The sequence below is a fragment of the Octopus bimaculoides genome, chromosome 7 (assembly GCF_046866305.1).
Source record: "Octopus bimaculoides isolate indiv1 chromosome 7, ASM4686630v1, whole genome shotgun sequence".
NCBI classification, from domain to species: Eukaryota; Metazoa; Mollusca; class Cephalopoda; order Octopoda; family Octopodidae; genus Octopus; species Octopus bimaculoides.
Genome location: NC_142934.1, coordinates 60,090,102 through 60,111,620, shown reverse-complemented (window position 1 = coordinate 60,111,620; position 21,519 = coordinate 60,090,102). Strand labels below are relative to the sequence as shown.

At 36.4% G+C, this 21,519-nt stretch overlaps 1 protein-coding gene across 1 annotated transcript in view; it reads left to right on the top strand.

The window, feature by feature from the left end:
• LOC106867138 (calpain-9) overlaps positions 1-21,519 on the top strand; it is an 89,178-nt gene that overhangs the window by 35,527 nt on the left and 32,132 nt on the right. The window contains exons 3-8 of the mRNA XM_052969709.2: positions 11,285-11,389; positions 13,745-13,898; positions 14,483-14,660; positions 15,995-16,084; positions 18,620-18,705; positions 20,785-20,862. Of these exons, the coding sequence (XP_052825669.1) occupies positions 11,285-11,389; positions 13,745-13,898; positions 14,483-14,660; positions 15,995-16,084; positions 18,620-18,705; positions 20,785-20,862 (691 nt within the window). The remainder of the gene's footprint in view (positions 1-11,284; positions 11,390-13,744; positions 13,899-14,482; positions 14,661-15,994; positions 16,085-18,619; positions 18,706-20,784; positions 20,863-21,519) is intronic.

Genomic DNA, 21,519 nt, shown 5'->3' with positions numbered 1-21,519 from the left:
GGGGATATTCAGCGTGACACAGTGTGACAAGGCTGACCCTTTGAATTACAGGCACAACAGAAACAGGAAGTAAGAGTGAGAGAAAGTTGTGGTGAAAGAGAACAGCAGGGTTCGCCACCATCCCTTACCGGAGTCTCGTGGAGCTTCAGTGTTTTCGCTCAATAAACACTCACAACGCCCGCTGCCCTAACCACTGGGCGATTGCACCTCCGTATATATATATATATATATGTATATATATATATAGTTATCGCCAAGCCAACATGGCAGTCCCAAAATTAGGACGAAAGCTGCCGTGAATTAGCTCCAAGAAGCCATCGCCTCTAGCTAGCTATGTGACACACGAAACCTGTGTCCTTTATAACCTTCGAACAGGGGAGGTCAGCAGTGTCCCCCTGCTGGTTTGGCATCTGCAGACTAGTTTCAGGGTGTTGCCCCTTGTCAATGCAGAGCAGCCAAGCCCTAGCCAGGCGGCGCTGCTGACTATCTGTTCGAAAGTTATTTATCTAATTTCAGTGGAATCTATCCACTGGTTTTCAGAAATAGAGTTATTAATATTTCTAAGTCTCTCTAAAGGAGACTACGACAGCGGTACTGGAAATTAATAGTTATCGCCAAGCCAACATGGCAGTCCCAAAATTAGGACGAAAGCTGCCGTGAATTAGCTCCAAGAAGCCATCGCCTCTAGCTAGCTATGTGACACACGAAACCTGTGTCCTTTATAACCTTCGAACAGGGGAGGTCAGCAGTGTCCCCCTGCTGGTTTGGCATCTGCAGACTAGTTTCAGGGTGTTGCCCCTTGTCAATGCAGAGCAGCCAAGCCCTAGCCAGGCGGCGCTGCTGACTATCTGTTCGAAAGTTATTTATCTAATTTCAGTGGAATCTATCCACTGGTTTTCAGAAATAGAGTTATTAATATTTCCAGTACCGCTGTCGTAGTCTCCTTTAGAGAGACTTAGAAATATTAATAACTCTATTTCTGAAAACCAGTGGATAGATTCCACTGAAATTAGATAAATAACTTTCGAACAGATAGTCAGCAGCGCCTCCTGGCTAGGGCTTGGCTGCTCTGCATTGACAAGGGGCAACACCCTGAAACTAGTCTGCAGATGCCAAACCAGCAAGGGGACACTGCTGACCTCCCCTGTTCGAAGGTTATAAAGGACACAGGTTTCGTGTGTCACATAGCTAGCTAGAGGCGATGGCTTCTTGGAGCTAATTCACGGCAGCTTTCGTCCTAATTTTGGGACTGCCATGTTGGCTTGGCGATAACTATTAATTTCCAGTACCGCTGTCGTAGTCTCCTTTAGAGAGACTTAGAAATATTAATAACTCTATATATATATATATATATATATATATATATACACATACATACATACATACACACACACACACACACACACACACACACACACACACACACACACACACACACACACACACACACACACACACACACACACACACACAGTGGCGGACTGGCCAGCTTGCCCAATGCAAGTGGGTCCCTACGCCATTAGAATTCATATATGGGGGCCTAGGATCTTTTTTAAAACGGGGGCCACATTTTTCATTAACGAAACGCTTTGAAACTTGGAACACTGGTAGAATGTGTCATATAAAACATCTTTTTCTCTTAGTCTTCTTAAAAAAATAAGAAATCCATAAATTATTCCATGTTAAAGTTGTCGTATTTCTGTAATTTCAACCAATCACTGACGTCCATTCAGCCGATATACATTAAGTGCCGACTACATAAACAAACGATTCTGAAACAATTAACCCTAAACCTAACCCTAGGGTTAGGGTTAGGCTTAGGCTTAGGCTTAAAGCAAATTTAAAATGAAAAAAGCAAATAAAACGAAGAATCGTTTGTTTATGTAGTCGGCACTTAATGTATATCGGCTGAGTGGACGTCAGTGATTGGTTGAAATTATCGAAATAAGACAATTTTTTACATGAAATAAATTCGAATACAAAAATATTTTTCTGTTCTATAACACAAAATAGATAAGTATACGAAGTTTGAAAGTCTTTCTGTACCAAAAACACTACGTAAAACATTAATGAAAAATGTGGCCCCCGTTTTAAAAAAGATCCGGGGCCTATGTTAGTATCTAAGAGACTTATCTCCTCAAGCTTGAGAATTTTTTATTCACTCATGGAAGAATGCATTAATTATTTCAGCCTGGATGTGCTTGTAGACAGTTGAAAAGAATACTTTTAACAAAAAAAAAATTAAATTAAATTAAAGCATTGTAGTCGCGGGTGGGCCCCCTTAGTCCCCTGTCAACCAATATTTTTAGACCCAATCCGCCACTGTATATATATATATATATATATATATATATATATATATATATATATATATATATATATATATATATATATATACATATATATATTATACATACATACATACAAACTAAGTACATAAATACACACGTGTGCGTGTGTGTGCAAATGTTGAATTTTGTCAAACGAATGAAAGAGAATATCTTCATGTATGTTGTAAAATATATGGTTCTTTTGAAACTGATAGCTTTTAATTTTCATCTCGCGATTTGAGTTTCACACACTGCGATCTTCAGATGAGGATTGTTAAAATTCAGTTACGGTAATATATTCGCTGGTGTCAATGTGGTCTCATTTTTATGTTTGTTCATTGGTTTGTGTTTTGCGCTTGCTCATTGGTTGTTATCTTTCGCTCTCTTCATTGATTTTTTTTTTTTTAAACCACAGGTTGTGATTTTAATTTGCTTTTTCAGTCTAGATTTAATTGAACCTAATTAAGACTGTTCTTTTGTTAAGTTTCTTTTTATCATTGTGTTGTGTTTGGAAACGTTAAGAGATTTACTTACGCAATACATTAATGAAAAACTTAACAAAAATAAGTGCTGAGTATGTCTTCCCATAAATGAAGAAATTTATCATGGTGACTAGTTACTATATGTATTCCTTAAGCTGGTTGTTAAATACACTTACTGGAAAATTGTCTTTAGGTATCCACTTCCGTCCATCGATATATGAGACTCCTCTACTTAACTTTTAACATTCATTTAGGTTTAACATTCAATGCAAATAACCATACTGTTTAAAATAGTGATTTCTAACATAAGCATGAAGTCAGTTGTTGCTTTCTAACGGACCGAAGCCTTGTATGTAAAACTGGGTAGACGGAAACTGTGTAGAAAACTGCCGATCGGAATTAACATGCAATTTGAATGCTCGGCCTTGTTACGTTGATTCTGCCTATGAAATGTATTAAAAGTACATGTGTTACTATGGTATGTTCAACCATTTAAACGCTAATTAAATGAAATGTAGTTAAGGTGATCGAATAATTGAATACTGATCGTTGAATCGCTTAAACTGACGAAGAGCCGGTTTTTTGTTTGTTTTAGAATGTAATTATTTCAGAGTATACACTCTGTACATTCATTTCCCTGCTTGTACACGAAATTACATATGAGTAGAGTTAAATAAGTTCTGAAATATTTCACCGTCATAGAATCGAAAAGATGGTTAAACTAAAGCAGTGATACTGAACGGGGGTCCGTATAAGATTTAGTTGTTAAAAATTATGAGCAATAAATTGTTTATAATTCTGCAATACAGAAACTATTCTAACAATTTTTTATACAATTTTTTATACAAGGCGTAGGAGTGGTAAGTAGCTTGCTTACCAGCCGCATGGTTTTCGGTTCAGTCCCCCACTGCGTGGCACCTTGGGCAAGTGTCTTCTGCTATAGCCTCGGGCCGATCAAGCCTTGTGAGTGGATTTGGTAGACGTAAACTGAAAGAAGCCCATCGTATATATGTATATATACATGTATGTGTTTGTGTGTCTGTATTTGTCCTCCCAACATCGCTTGACAACCGATGTGTTTAGGTCCCCGTAACTTAGCGGTTCGGCTAAAGAAACCGATAGAATAAGTACTAGGCTTACAAAGAATAAGTCCTGAGGTCGATTTGCTCGACTAAAGGCGGTGCTCCAGCATGACCACAGTCAAATGATTGAAACAAGTAAGAGTAAATTCCTAATAGTATTTAATTACGAAAATAAAATGGTTTTATTGTTATAAATTTCAAATGGCTTTTGGGGTCCAGTAGAGTGAAATAGGAATCAAAGGGGTCCACAAGCAAAAATGGTTGAGAACGCCTGAACTAAAGATATGGGGATAATAGTTCGATCTGGGTTTAATCCCTCTGCGTGACACATTTGGTAAGTGCTATCAACAATAGCCATGGGTTGGTCAATATCTTGTGAATGAATTTACGGTCTGAGTTTAAATTCCGCCGAGATCGACTTCGCCTTTCATCCTTTCGGGAGTCGATAAATTAAGTACCACTTGCGTACTGGGACCGATCTAATCGACTGGACCCCTCCTCCAAAATTTCGGGCCTTGTGACTAGAGTAGAAAAGAATATCTTATGAATGAATTTGATTAAACGCGAGTTATATGGAAGCCTCTTTGTGTGCGTGTGTGTAATTACAAACCAACGATTAAGTTACTCGATATCTCAGTAAAGTGTTTTATTACAATGCTAAGATTACTCTCTATTGCTAATTCTAGTTTAATGATCCCTCATTCATACAGCTCAGTGCAATCAGCGAGGTATCGCAAAACTGAGTAACAACAGAAAATAATCTTAGCTTTATAATAGATATATTTTGGAGAGGGTTACTTTTATTTATTTTTTTTTTCTACCCTTTGGTAGAATTCAAAACTGTCATTACCAAAGTGACACACCCTTTAGTATTTAAACCGTCCACATCCGCCCCAAATATTCTACCTGTTTTATGTTCAGCCAAATCCAGACTCTCACATCTACCCTGCAATGTGATTCTAAAATTAAACAATCATATCATCAAAATCTGAAGCTATGAGGTAATACAAAATTAATTCAAAACAATGTCAATAAATGAGCATTACATTTGACTAAATAATCTGAATGCAAAAGGATTATTTCAAGACTGTTCTTGGGGTAAAGGGTCTTCTGGCTATCTGGATTGATTGATCTATGTATATGTATAGACGTAATTTGTGTATATGTGTTGTTGGCACTCCGTCACTTATGACGTCGAGGTTTCCAGTTGATCCGATAAACGGAACAGCCTGCTCATGAAATTAACGTGCAAGTGGCTGAGCACTCCACAGACAAGTGTACCCTTAACGTAGTTCTCGGAGATATTCAACGTGACACAGTGTGACAAGGCTGGCCCTTTGAAATACAGGTACCACAGAAACCGGAAGAAAGAGTGAGAGAAAGTTGTGATGAAAGAGTACAGCAGGGTTCACCACCATCCCCTGCCGGAGCCTCGTGGAGCTTTAGGTGTTTGCGCTCAATAAACACTCACAACGCCCAGTCTGGGAATCGAAACCGCAATCCTATAACCGCGAGTCTGCTGCTCTAACCACTGGGCCATTGCGCCTCCACTGTATATGTGTGTATATGCATAAACATGCACACAATAAAAAACTAGTGTGTATGTTTCATTACTTTTTACATATGTGCATTCATAAGTATTCATACGTATGCGGGATATGTGCGTGTGCAATATATGTATGCATGCGTGCTATGCCAACCGATTGGTTAGTCAATGTGAAACGTAAAGTCACGCCAAGCGGCACCAACCGAATATAATTATATTGTATATGAAGTATTGAATATAATTATACTATACGCAAATATTATACTATACATAAAAGTATTCCTAAAGCATTTTGCTTTCTCTTCGTTATAAATGTGATGTGCATACGTGTGTGTTTGTATGTGTAACTCTGGTTGTATATTTCGAATGTGTCACCAATGGAGAAAGAGAAGAGCTGGTTCTTAGCTTTGGAACAAAGCTCTTTCCTTGGCATTTAGATAATGTCAACAGACTAGTCATGTATGTATGTATGCATGCATGCATGAATGAATGCGTATGTATAAGGATCTGGAAGATGAATTGCTGCATGAAAGAAAATAACTTGTAGTATTTAATCCACTGAGCTTGCTAGCTGACAAGGATAGGATGCCTCATACAGAAAACGGTACCTCAGCACAGCTGCAGTCCAATGACAAAATCCAGTTTTGTAATAACAGAATAGTCATTCGTCTAGCCCAATGATTCTCAGACTGTTAAGTACCAATGTCTTCCCTCTAAACATTAGTGAAACTTACCACCTCCTTTATGAATGAGATGACAAAATAGCCTACACTAATATTATCAGTGTCGTTTATTTAGCACTTTTGGAGCTAATCTACTTCTAATCCCACACCAAGTCTCTTAAAGTCCAATTTAATAATCTTGTTCTTTTTTTGTTGTTTTACCTTTTCATGCAAGACATAATAGGATTGGGGAATAGTTGATGCTGTCAACTTCATTACTGGACTAGTACTTTATTTTGATTCTGGAAGGATGAAAGGCGAAGTTGACCTCACAGGGGATTTGAACTCAGAAAGTATAGAGCCAGAACAAATACCATAAAGCAATTTTTGATACTCTAACAATTCTTCCAGGTGCTAATACTCCTGGTGTTAATACATAAACCTTTCTTTTATAGGCATAAGACCAAAAATTTTGGGAGAGGGGGGGGGGGCTCGTCAATTACAGCAAAAGCATCTCTGTAAAACTTCAATAAAATGCATGTGCAATTATTTCTAAATAGTTGAGAAAGAGAAGTTGCAAGAATGGGAGGGCACCAGGCTGTTGTGATACTGAATTAAACATGTTTTGTACTGTGCATTTAAAGTAACAAATAATTTTAAAAATACAAAACCCAAAACTATAAGGCATAAACAAGATTTAGTTTTCATCTTGTTGGTTTTATGTATCAATAATGAAAGAACACTGCAGTTTTAAAACACATTTAGAAAATATATAAATCATCATCATCATCATCGTTTAACGTCCACTTTCCATGCTAGCATGGGTTGGACGATTTGACTGAGGACTGGTGAAACCAGATGGCTACACCAGGCTCCAATCTGATTTGGCAGAGTTTCTACAGCTGGATGCCCTTCCTAACGCCAACCACTCCGAGAGTGTAGTGGGTGCTTTTATGTGCCACCGGCACAAAGGCCAGTCAGGTGGTACTATAGTTTTATATTCTATATCAATTTCAACTTGTCATTATTAGCACTTTTTAGCTTAATTAAATTCAGCTTCCATTGAATATATTTCATTTGGCTAAACTGCAAATAATTCTTATTTCTTTGCTATGGTGTTTGACAGGTTTAGATATTTGTAAGTGCAATGTACATAACTTAACCCAAAGTAAAATACACCCAGAAATAAAACTTATAGTGATGTTAGTTTATTGACAAGTACCTCAATTCTTAAGCGAATGTTTGTCAAGGCATGTCATATGTCACTTTCCACTTGTAGATAACTTCTGTATTCTGTTATTATGCTTGCTACAGTAGAAAAAGTCTTTCCCATTCAAATATGTTGAGCAAAATGGAGGCAGGATTTGTTTTGCTTTCTGTAAGCAGTTTCAGTGCTGTTGAACAGATACAAATTCACTCCAAAATCTTTGAATATTACAACACTGAAACAACATTTTTAAAACAGTACCTCATATCAATAATTTTTCCCCTTAACCCTTATACTGCAGAAATCAGATATATCCACTCAAATTTTCATTATTTTTAATTGTGAAAAGCAGTTTTATATATGTGTCTATCTTTTGTTAAGGAATGTCATGTTTGAAACTATTTTCTGTCCAGATATGGCAGGTTTACTGAGGCAATGAGACTTGCAGAAAATACCGGTTCTGTTTTCTGGTAAATATTTAACATCATTACTAGAATAGCCATGAAATTTGATTTTCCAATGAAAAATCTCTTTGACAATGCAAAATTTCTTCAACATCACACATAAACAGATTCCCTAACTAATTGTACTTTTTATCTGGAATCTCAGTCAAACCTTTAGATGCTTCTGGTAGTGTCCACAACTTCTGTGTTTCTAAAAAAAAGTCCGAAGAGAAGAAAATGACATCTAGTTTCTAACTGATAATTCAATATAGCCAGTTTCATTTTTGCTAAATGCACGAATTTTTTTCCATTTTGTGGAAACAAATGTGAATGCTCTCCTTAGGAAAACATGATTAGAGTTCTTCACTAATCATGACTTTATCTAAGAAGTCAGTGAGATAAGATGAAAATGACACAAATCTCATTCCAAAAACTAACTAAATCTGATGCTTTTTTAGATATAACAAAAAAAAAACCTTAATTTGTTACAAAGCTCCAGTACTCTTCAAGGAACCTTTCCATGTGTAAGCTATCTGATTTTTTTGTTTTCTATGTTTTTAGTGGTCTAAGTGAGTTTTTGTCAGCAATTCCTGTAGCATTAAATAATTCAAAACCTGATATGTAATAGTTTACAAATTCACAAATAAATCAATATTTATTTTCTTTGATACTAGAACCTGTCAATGAATAATGTAATGTGTTTGCAAAAAAATCATGCTCATGTAATTATTTGCCTCTAGCACAAAATCCACTGTGCTTTCCTGTCATGTTAGCAGCACTGTCTGTGCATATTGCATCAATCATATTTGTTATTCACAAGAAAAATTAACAACACTTGGAGAATTCCACTTGGTATTGCTTGAAGCTGCAAGAAAGCAAAGGGGTCTTCATGGTATTTATTTTCATAAAGATATTAAACATAGGTGCAGTGTGGTAAGAAGTTTGCTTCCCAGCCACATGGTTCTGGGTTCAGTCCCACTGCATGGCACCTTGGGCAGGTATCTTCAACTATAGACTTTGGACAATCAAAACCTTGTGAGTGGATTTGCTAGACGGAAACTGAAAGAACCCCATTGTGTGTGTGTGTGTGTGTGTGTCCCTCCCTCCCTCCCATCACCACTTGACAACCGATGTTGGTGTGTTTATGTCCCCATAACTTAGCGGTTTGGCAAAAGAGACTGATAGAATAAGTGCTAGGCTTTTTTAAAAAATAGTCCTGGGGTTGATTTATTCAATTAAAACCCTTCAAGGTGATGCCCCAGCATGGCTTCAGTCCAATGACTGAAACAAGGAAAAGATAGAAGACAGCATAAGTTGTATGTGCTTTCATAACCTTTGCAATCATTTTGAACACAGTGTAGAATGCTTTTGAATAACTCGAAGATTTTGTAGCACATGAGATTGAATATTTAGTTGTTGTTGTATTTTTTGTTTTTTGAGTTTGAATGACAGTTGCCAAGTTTTGAAAAATCCTTTTGCAGGTCTTTAAATTCTTGGTTTGTATCAAAAACAAGATATTCTAAACAAGCAAACTCAGACCACTCCTGATTCTATGGCTTCCTATTTTGAAGTAGTCTATATTAAAACTTCCCTTCAAATTTTCATACCACCTTCATCATCATCGTTTAACGTCCGCCTTCCATGCTAGCATGGGTTGGACGATTTGACTGAGGACTGGCGAACCAGAAGGCTGCACCAGGCTCCAATCTGATCTGACAGAGTTTCCACAGCTGGATGCCCTTCTTAATGCCAACCCCTCTGAGAGTGTAGTGGATGCTTTTACGTGCCACTGGCACGAGGGCCAGTCAGGTGGTGCTGGCAATGGCCACGCTCAAAATGGTGTTTTTTACATGCCACCTGCACAGGAGCCAGTCCAGCGGCACTGGCAACGACCTCACTCGAATCATTTTTCATGTGCCACCGGCACAAGTGCCAGTAAGGCGATGCTGGTAACAATCATGAATGATAGTTATTTTACTAAATATTTCATCATTTTTAAAATTAACTGAGATAAAGATAGTGTATCTAAACAGAAATATGGTGACAAAAGTGTTAAATTTTCATTTGATAATTCAACATTACATACAACACACTTTCTTTTGACTCACTGGGGTTGCCACCGCATACAAACACTGTATTTTACATAGGAAGCTTCATGTTGCTTAGTTTTCAGCTGAGGTAGAAGTTTTTCTGTATCAGATATCTACTGTATGAATTTATCCATTAGTTTAACTCTAAGCAAATCAAGATGCAATGGAAAGAAGATTATTGCTTTCCTTAATGTTCAAGTAGAATTCTGAATGACCTACAATGATTAATATAACGCAAATTTTGACATGTTGCATTCTGCATGCAAAATATTATTTGGCAATATATCGTATATACCTATATACATCTACAACGCCAATAAGAAACGATCATTGTGAGAGGTAGAGGTAAAATACAAATCAACAGGAATGGCCTGTCATAAGTTATGTGTGTCTGAAGAGCAAGCAGATCACAAAGTCAACTGTTTTTTACATGATGGAATGGCTGTTGTAATTTGAAGTTTAGAGTTGCAACTTTTCTTGCGTGCAAATTAAAAGAAGTGAGCTATAATGAAATTTATGTTTATTTCAATGGTTAAAAATTACAGGTTCCTAATTTCTTAGAATTGTGATTATAAAAACAATTGTTAATTTTATTAAGCAAAGTAATTTGTCAATTTCCTCATCAATCTTTACCCACTACCACCACCGCGATATAAAGAAACACTGGCTTAATCCATATGACATTTTACTTTTTTTTTGTCTGTAGTTATTTTTAAATCTGACTTATCTACTTATACCTGGGCATTGGTATGGATTTTGGTTAAACCTGACCTCAGGTTTGATTCTTCTCTGCATCACCATAGATTTATGAGCTTTCACATGGGAGCATTTGAACCCTGCACTGTAAGCTGAATCAATTATACAGTACTTCAGCTTCTTATCAGTTACACTGATGTGTCTAGCTACAATGTTAAGTTCCTCTATGTGTGTGATAACTGCTTATATAGTTCAGTGAACTGAACTACTTGATAACATGCACCTTCACTATGTATACAATCTACTTCTATTGATATAATCCAAATGCTGATTCTCTGAATGTTAATCCGACATCATAGTAGCTCAGCCAATTGCATCCCAAAAACCATATTTTATATTATCTTAAGTAAAAGAACCTTTATCTCAAAGTATAGAATTTAAAGAGCCAGGCAGGTGACAGACGGCTTGATTTTGGATAGAGAAGACTACTGGTAACTGAAATCATGATTTAAAACTTATTGGTTCTCAACAATTATGACATAAGCATTAAGCTGTAGAGTTAATCCCTAGATTGGAACTAATCTCTCTCTCTCTCTCTCCCTCTTTCTCTCTCTCTCTCTCTCTCTTTCTTTCTCATCATGGAAAGACCAATATTTATATCACAGACTTTATAATATATAAATACATACATACATAATCTATTTCTCTTTATCATTTACTAAACTCCTGATTTTCACTTTTCCTAGGCAACTGTTGGTTTGTTGTTTCTGTGTCTTCTGTTGTTGCACATCAGAAAAAGCTTGTGCAAAAAATCATCCCAAGTGGCCAGAGTTTTGATGAGGATTACATAGGTAAGTATCAGTATTTGTTTTTTTTTGCTTGTTTGGGATTTTTTTATCAGGGTGTTTTCATGTTTTTACTACATTGTTAAATAAGTCGAAGGAGAAAAATAAAAGCAGTTGGACATCTGATCTCTCGAGATCTGTTCTATATTTCTTTTCTATTGAATGGATCAAAAAAAAAACATTACTTCATTACCACTATCTTCTGCAAGCGCTGCTGATGGTGCTGCTACAAGCTATTGAAGTAGTCTCTATAGAGTTACTTGTCTCTTGAGAAATAAGTCAGGTCTCCCTCAAATCACACCCTATCATTTTTAGGAAAAGAAAAAGAGACATTTGATAAGATGATCTAAGACACACTGTAACCAGCAAAAAGAAAAGAAAAATGTAATTATCATTGCTAGAATACTCTCAATAAGTCTGCTCAGTCAGGGCTGACTGACTAAACTACTGCTGTTGCTACTACTAAAGTAGATGGTTTTTCAATAAGCTAAGCTCTATAAACTAATAAGATATGGCCCAGAGTGTGGTCATGATGACTATGAATATGATGATTGTAAAAATTAGGATTTGTTAGATCAGCTTAATACAATAAATCTGTAGGAAAGAATAATTCATTGAAAACAATTCTATTATATAACATACTAGCAGTATAGTCCAGCTTTGCCCAGGATTAAGTTAGGATTATTAAGCTAATCAAGTTCTTTAATTCAAACTAAACTAAGTAACATCAACATTACATTCAAATACACACACATCCTGCCTTTTATATATATAGATATCAAGTCCATATTTTGATAGTGGATTGATAATAAAAGTGACAATATTTCAAAGTACTATAACACTGAATTGACATTAATAGAATTTTATATAATTAGTATAAAAAGGAAGAGAATTAATTGGTTACAAAAAATGTATATCCAGTGATAAAAATACAGTAATGTTATAGATATGCCTTGTTTTTGGCCCTTAACATCTTGATGTTGTTCTAGAGACAGACACTGTCTTAACATATGATGTATCTCGACATTTTTAGACCTAACTAGTGTCTGTTTCTCTCCAGGTCTGACCATAGCCTATTTCTTTCAGAAGAGTAAAAAGTAAGACAGACACAGAAAAAATAATGAATGAATGAATGAATGCGAGAAAGAGAAGAAATGACCTCAGTAGAGGACTGGTACTTAATCTTATTGCTTCTGAAAGGATGAAAAGCAAAGTTGACTTCATTCAGATTTGAACTCAAAACACAGAACTCGAAATAATTAATGTAAATCTAACACACTGATTCTGCCAATCAATCACAGACAGACAGATGTAAGGGAGATAACCCCATCAAGCCTGTAACACCTGCCCAACCATTCCGAATGTGTTTTTGTTTACAAAACTAACTGACCATGACATCTGAAATTGTATGTGCCTTCAGCCATTTGTGTCTGACAAGTCGCCTATGCAGCTAAGCATTTTATAGGTGCAAAACCAATAGTCACTCTCTGACCGGCCACAACAATCAACTTCCTGAAAGCTAGATAGGTAGGTAGATAGACAGGTAGACAGACAAACAAACAGCTAGACAGCTAGACAGATAGATAGATAGATAGATAGATAGATAGATAGATAGATAGATGCAGACAGACAGAAAGATAAAGTTGGTTAGTGCTTCTGTTGTTTGACCACAGGTTGGCACTGTAATTGGACAGACCACTGATCAAAGGCATTCCATCTATGACCATCAAATCAAAATATCTTTAAGAAATAGCTCTAGCTACAACACTGCTGGACAAGTGGTGTTGGTTTGTTTATATCACCATAACTTAGCAGTCTGGCAAAAAAGACAATAAATAATCTTAGTTATGAGATGATGCATGATTAGTTCAAAGCAATGTGGATAAATAAGCATTACATTCAACAGAGTAATCTGTATGCCAAAAACTTAAAGCTCTCTTTCACTTATGCAGTTAATAACCTTGAAAACTAACTTGGGTATCACATCCCATTCTTTGTTTTATGATATGCGAGTCTTTGAACATTGTCTAAAGCAAGTCAATATGTATCTTCCTTAAGGTGGAAAGCTGGCAGAATTGTTAGCATGTTGGGCAAAATGCTTGCCAGCATTTAATCTGTCATTATATTCTGAGTTCAAATTCCACTGAAGTCAACTTTACCATTCATCCTTCTAGGGTTGATAAAAAGAAAGGTAGATAGACAGGTAGATAGATAGACATTCATCCTTCTGGGGTTGATAAAAAAAAAGTACCAAGTTGAACACTGGGATCAATGTAGTTGACTTACTCACATTCTGTTGACTTGCTGGTCTTGTGCCACAATTTAAAGCCAATATTATTTTCTTGTTGATTTCTTTTGCAGGTGCCTTCCATTTCAACTTTTGGCACTATGGAAAATGGAGGGAAGTTATAATTGATGATTACTTGCCAACAATAAATGGCCATTTGATTTATGGAAAGAACAGGGAACAGCCAAATGAATTCTGGAGTCCATTATTAGAGAAAGCCTATGCTAAGTAAGTATAATAGCCTTTGTTACTCAGTTATTTACAAGTGCATGAAAACCCACTCTAAATTTAACACTTGTTAAATATGGCATTTTAAAAGTATATGACTATTTGTATTCATTTAATTTAGATTGGAGAGATATTAATTATTGAATTATTGTGTGTGTGTGTGAGTAGGGAGGGCACATTGGCCTAAAAGTTAGGGTGTTGCACTCAGAATCATGAAATTGTTGTTTCAATTCCTGAACCCTTCAAGGTGGTATTCCACCATGGCCACAGCCCAAAAACTAAAATAAATGAAAGACAAAATGATCCCTTCATTTCTCACAGATATCTGCAATGTGAATTCTATTTCTTCAGTTTCTATTACTATTTCTTCAGTTATGCTAGATCATTGATACCAGGTCATCAAGGAATATCAATGTTTCCTATCCTAAAAGAGTTTATTTCTCATCTAATTAACACAATAAAATCAGAGTTAACTATTGATCTTCGGGTGTCTTGAAGCTTAGAAAAATGTCTATACCTGCATTCTATTATACTTCATTGACTTTTTGTGGTCAGCTAATATATCTACTCATTTTCCTCTTCAGGCTTCAAGGTTGCTACCAATCGCTGAATGGAGGAAAGATCCAAAGTGCCCTAACTGATCTAACAGGAGGCATCTCAGAATTTTATGATTTAAGAGAGAAGATGAAAATTGCACCAAATTTGTATGACTTGCTCCTAAATGTCAGGAAGATGAATACTTTGATTGGTGCTGCAATTTATGTGAGTTTATATAATCAATATATTTCAAGATAATGACATTTTGTTTGGATGATTACTTTTCATTTGCACATAAGTCACATGGAATTTCATCGAGGAAGATTTTTCTATCACTGGATACCCTTTCTGTTGCCAACCCTCACTTATTTTAAAAGCGAGATGATATTTCTCCATGGCCAGACATGTTTCCCTAGAAGTTGTATGATAGTGATGTTCATTTACAATCATCGGATCATGTCAAGACATGTCAACACAAATACACTCACAATCACACACACACACACACTTATATATACATTCATCATTATCATTTCATGTCCGTTTTTCATGCTGGGATGAGTTGGACAGTTTGACAGAATCTGGCAAGCTGTAAGGCTGCATTGAGTTTTTGTTTTCTGTGGCTAGATGCCCTTTCCAACACCAGCCTCCTTACAGTGTGTACTGGGTGCTTTTTACATGCTACTGGTAATAGCAAGGCTGCTAAGTTACAAGACAGACAAAAAAGAGGAAGTAGAAAAGCTCCCCTACTCCTCAACGACAAAGTGGCAGTTATTAGAAAGTCAAAAGGATGGCTTAATGCCAGGTGCTGAGAGGCTAAAGTATAATTTAGGGAAAAGAACAGACACTTTGCTATAGAAGAGATACATGACTATCCCAAATTGTAAGGGTGAGTGGTAGTAACTGGGAAGATGTGAGGTGATAAAGTGGAGTATGGTTGAAGGAAGAACTACCTGAAGGCATAGAAAGATGTTCAGTGGGAACACTGCATGGAAAGGAATGGAAGATGAGAGTAAAGGATGGAAGGTTCCAGAGGAAGGAAGGAGTAACTGATAGTGTGTGTGTGTGTGTGTGTGTGTGTACACATATACATACAGTGATGGCCAAATGTTTGAAATTTTTTTTTAATTAAAATTGTTATGCCCAAGTACAATTCAATTCAAATGTATACAATATATATATTTGGGCATTTAATATAAAATAAATTCTAATTTTTCAGACCTATGTTTCAAACTTTTAGCCATGACTGTATACACACACACACACAAATAGGCTGTTTATGTGTGTGTTTATTGCTGTTAACTTTGCAGTTTGATAAATAGATATCAATAAAATAAGTACCTGGCTGAAATAGAAGGATGAAAGACAATCTTTGTAGGGTTTCGAATTCTGAATGTATATGATACAACTTAATATAGCACAAGTATGTGATTTTGTTCAATACTCTACTGATTCTAGGAATACCATCTTCTTTGTACTGTATAAATTGTTTTAAATTATATAATAGAAATTCGTTTTTGAAGTTTTTATTTAAATTTTTGGTATTTCATTGTTTTCAGAGGAAGAATGAAATGCTACCACTCAAAGAAACAAAAAGGGAGAACGGCTTATACGAAGGTCATGCATACACAATTACTAAAGTAGCTCAGGTCAGTTTGCTAATTATAAATATTTTTACTACACACACACAAACACTTATGGTTCTTTCCTCTTCCAAAACCTGCAAACTAAGCAAAACTCTAGGAATACCATCTTCCTTGTACTGTATAAATTGTTTATTTTTATATAACAGTAATTTTGTTTTTGAGGTTTTTATTCAAATTTTTGGTATTTATTTGTTTTCAGAGGAAGAATGAAAAGCAAATTATAAATTTTTTTTACCACACACGCACACGCACGCACACGCACACGGTTCTTTACCCTTCCAAAACCTGCAAACTAAGCAAAATTACTAAACATTTCCCAGTCAAACCTTGCAACTGCATCGACACACTGATTGTGTGTATACTATACATTTTGCATTTAGTTTTCAGTCAGATATTCCATTAATTAACTGTAACCTGAACATCACAATGATTCTAGCACCTTCCAACACTACAGGTCTTTCCAGTAGTGTTACCATTAATCTTTTCTACTCTAGGCACAGAGCCCAAAATTTTTGGGGGGAGGGCCAGTCGATTAGATCGACCCCAGTATGCAACTGGTACTTAATTTATCAACCCTGAAAGGGTGAAAGGCAAAATCAATCTCAACAAAATTTGAACTCAGAACGTAAAGACAGATGAAATACCATTAAGCATTTCGCCTGGCATGCTAACGTTTCTGCCAGCTCACCGCCTTAACATTAATGCTACCATGAAATGTCTGGCTTGTACTGTATGGTTCATTTTGTTTCCTCTCTATCATCCATGCAGCCACCACATCAAAGCTGTAACTGCTCCAGCTATACAGCAATACTTTTTTCCAAGAATTTGTTTTGTATTCTCACCTTAGTCTTTCTGTCCCATGCATCTATCATATCCATGATGTTGCATTTTTCTGCTTTCTACTGTAGACAGAAACTGAAAGAAGCCCATCATATATGTACATGTGCCACCATGCCAGTGGACCGTAAAAGCACCCGTGCCGGTGGAACGTAAAAAGCACCCATTACACTCTTGAATTGGTTGACATTAGGAAGGGCATGTAACCAGAGACCATGCCAAATCAGATTGGAATTTGGTGCAGCTCTCCAGCTTACCAGTTCCAGTCAAACTGTCTAACTCATGCCAGCATGGAAAACAGACAGTAAATGATGATGATTTATATATTTAGGTACAGGCATGGTTATGTGGTAAGCAGCTTGCTTCCCAACCACATGGTCTTGGGTTCAGTCCCACTGCATGGTATCTTGAGCAAGTGTCTTCTCCTATAGCCTCAGGCCAACTACCAAAGCCTTGTGAGCGGATTTGGTAGATGGAAAATGAAAGAAGCCTGTTGTGTATGTATGTATGTGTGTGTGTGTGTGTGTGTGTGTGTGTGTGTGTGTGTGTGTGTGTGTGTGTGTGTGTGTGTGTGTGTATATATATACTCATATATAAAAGTGAATAGTATTTATATACAAAGTGATGACCTTTTACAGGACGCCTTACATGCTAGAGAGGACCGCCAAACTCAAACCACATAAAAAAGTAATTCCAAAGAGAATGAAAACAACAATTATTTACAGTTAATCCCAAGCTTCTGTATTAATAAACAAATAAATTAATTTGTCATCTGTACTTCATCAGTGAGATCGCCAAAGACAACATATAATTATGTAGCAAATATGTACCGAAATTCCACGTGTGCTGCATACTTATACATTTATGTTTTCAAATCAACCATGCAAGTGCAGTCACATAGTCAGCAGCAAATGATAAAATTAGATACCAAGCTTTGAAATTATGAAAATTTTACTATATAGGTGCAAGATATGGCTAAACACTCTCCAACCACATGGTCCTGGGTTCAGTTCCACTGCATGGCACCTTGGTCAAGTGTCTTCTAGTATAGCCTCAGGCTGACCAAAGCCTTGTGAATGGATTTGGTAGAAGGAAACTGAGAGAAGCTCATCGTGTATATATATGTATGTGTGTGTGTGTGTGTGTCTTTGTGTCTGTGTTTGTTCCCCCAACCCCACCATCGTTTGACATGTGATGTTTGTGTGTTTACATCCCCATAACTTAGCAATTCTGCAAAAAAATCCAATAGAATAAGTACCAGGCTTACAAAGAATGTCCTGTGGTCGATTTCTACAACTAAAAGGCGGCGCTCCAGCATGGCCACTGTCAAATGACTGAAACAAGTAAAACAAAAAATATATATATATATATATATATATATCTGTGAGTGCCTTCGTGTTTGTCCCTTCTCATCACCACTTGATAGCCAGTGTTGGTTTGTTTATGTCCTCATAACTTAGCAGTTCAGCAAAAAGAAAGACATATAGTATAAATAGCAAGCTTTAAAAAAATAAGTTCAGGGTTGCTTAGCTTGGTTCAACTCTTCAAGGCAGTGCCTCAGCATAGCCACGGTCAAATGACTGAAACAAGTAAAAGATAAAAGATTGATCAAGATATATCCTGCAAAATATAAAAGAGACATAGGAACCAAACCTCTCCTGTCATAACAGTCAGTTGTACATTGATATACTCTCTTTACAGGTGGAAGTAAATAAGAAAGTGCATAATTTGCTGCGTCTCAGAAACCCATGGGGAAAAGGCGAATGGAACGGCCCTTGGTCTGATACGTATGTTATATTATTTCTATTTTAAGTATTTTGTTTTCTTTTTTCATTTCTTTAATTCAAAACCTAAAGACAAAATAATACTTAATACAGAGGGAGATGGCTGCATGCAATGAAATTCAACCCAGAATGACATATATGATCATGTATACTATATATATATATATACATATACTATGTGCCATGCATAAAAGTGTCCATGCAGCACCATGTAAGAGCACCCATGTGGTGCCACATAAAAGCACCCAACACACTCTGTAAAGTGGTCTGTGTTAGCAAGGGCATCCAGCTGTAGAAACCATGTCAAATCAGACCCTAACCCTAACCCCAGTTTTCCAGCTCTGATCAAACCATCCAACCCATGCCAGCATGGACAATGAACGTTAAATGATGAGGAAAATGATGATGACTGACTCATTGATTGGTTGAAACTATTTGTCAACTGACATGTCATAGATGTGTTCAAGAAGAGCTAACTAAAACTGACCAACAACTAGAATACCAGTAGTACCATATTGTTTATTACTATACTCTACACCAACAATGAATGTTTGGAACTCTTACCTTTTGGTATGAACCCCTACAGCTTTTTGAAGAACAAGAAAATAGAAAATATCACTTGCGTCTCCCACAAGCATTTTAATCCATTTGATACCAAACCACTTGAGGTTGGTTTTGGTTCTATGACTCAAACTTTGTTTTAAACTGATCTAAATTATAATCTTCCATCAAAATTTCATCTTAATTTGTTCCAAATACCAGCTTAAGCATGGCTGTTATTTTACTGTAATCTTATTTAAAAAATCATTTGAAATTAAGGCTCTGTGTTTCAACAGAAATGTAATTTTTTTTTTTTAAATAAGTGGTGTGGTTAATAGAATAAATGAAGAGAAATGAAGTAAAATAATCCAGGTAGAGATTGAAAGTTTCCTGGTTCTACTCGCTGGGTGATAACATAAAAATATAAGGTCACTAGACTTTATTTCCTTTGTTTATGATGCCTTCATACTTCTATATCTATTTCAAAATTTTCTTTGTTCTCCCTTTTAAAAATGTGCCCAGCATGATACTATTAAAAGACTAAAAGAGAATTTTAAATCTTGCTTTTTTTTTTTCTTCCTGGTGTATCATTAGAAAAAGAATCATGTCATAGAAACTGCAAGGATTGTTGGGTAGTGTGCAGGTGTTCAACAGCTTTATGCCATCAAAATCTTCATAGAGAGATGGAACTCAGTATAACTTCACTGGTTTCAGGATTTCAATAGTTCTCTTATTTGAGATTTATAAAGGGACAAACTTAGTACTGCAAACTAACCAATCCTTAACTATACAGTGCTCCTGTTACTTGCAGTGCTGAGATGTATATACCTATGCACCGAGTTATAAATATGTATATTTAGTGGCATGCTTACACAAGATATGCCTCATGGTAAAGTTGTTGGCACTCCGTCGCTTACGAAGTCGAGGGTTCCAGTTGATCCGATCAACGGAACAGCCTACTCGTGAAATTAACATGCAAGTGGCTGAGCACTCCACAGACACGTGTACCCTTAACGTAGTTCTCAGGGATATTCAGCGTGACACAGTGTGACAAGGCTGACCCTTTGAATTACAGGCACAACAGAAAGAGGAAGTAAGAGTGAGAGAAAGTTGTGGTGAAAGAGTACAGCAGGGATCGCCACCATCCCCTGCCGGAGCCTCGTGGAGCTTTAGGTGTTTTCGCTCAATAAACACTCACAACGCCCAGTCTGGGAATCGAAACCGCGATCCTATGACCGCAAGTCCGCTACCCTAACCACTGGACCATTGCACCTCCACCATGGTAAAGTACCAGCTATAGAATATGAAGCGTTGACTCTTCACTTGGTAGACAAGCACTCCAACAACTCAGCCTATTACAGTTTCCTCCTTTAGCATTTAGATCTCTAAAGTGAAGTTATAGACATCTTTTGATAATTTATCCTTTCAGTGAATCATTTTAAGATGTTAACAACTTGGAACCAACTCATAGTTTCAAACAGTAATTTAATTGTAACTCTAGTATACGTACTAGTAACAAAATACCATTCTTTTTTTATATAGATCATTTGAAATGAGAAATCTTCCAGCTGACAAGAAACTGGAACTTGACGTTGTTAATGCTGAAGATGGAGAGTTCTGGTAAGTATTCTTCCAGTTGATTATTTTCATTTTGTGACAACAAAAATTTTCATCGAGGCAATAAGAAATATTTCCCAGCAATATCATTTTTTTTTTTTTTCCCAAATCTTTTATATAAACAGAGAGAGACAGCGCTCATGACCAATTGGGGCTCCTCTGAGAACACTGTTGCGACTAATGACTAATACAACTATGTAATATCATAGATTTAACGTGTGTGTGTGTGTGTGTGTGTGTGTGTGTGTGTGTGTGTGTGTGTGTGTGTGTCACTAAAGGGAGATTACTGTTGCAAAATTCACAAAACAGACGTAGTAAAATATTGATGTGAAGCTAAATATTCTTAATCCGTTTTGTTATGGGCACAAGGCCTGAAAAACAAAACTTTCTTAATAATAATCCATACTTTACTTTGGTTTGCATTTTTCATTAAAATATTTCTCTGGGATGGATCTTCTAATGTCGCACTAGGTCCATTTGACAAAAAAAAAACTAGATGTGTTTGATATGAGATGTCTGAGGGCTGTTAATGGTGTGACATGGATGGACAGGTTAATGAATGAGGAGTTGTGAAGGTGAGCAGGAATGAGAGAAAAACTAACAACCAAAATGGATGGACGAATGTTGAGGTGGTTTGGCTGAAATTTTATTATCATTATT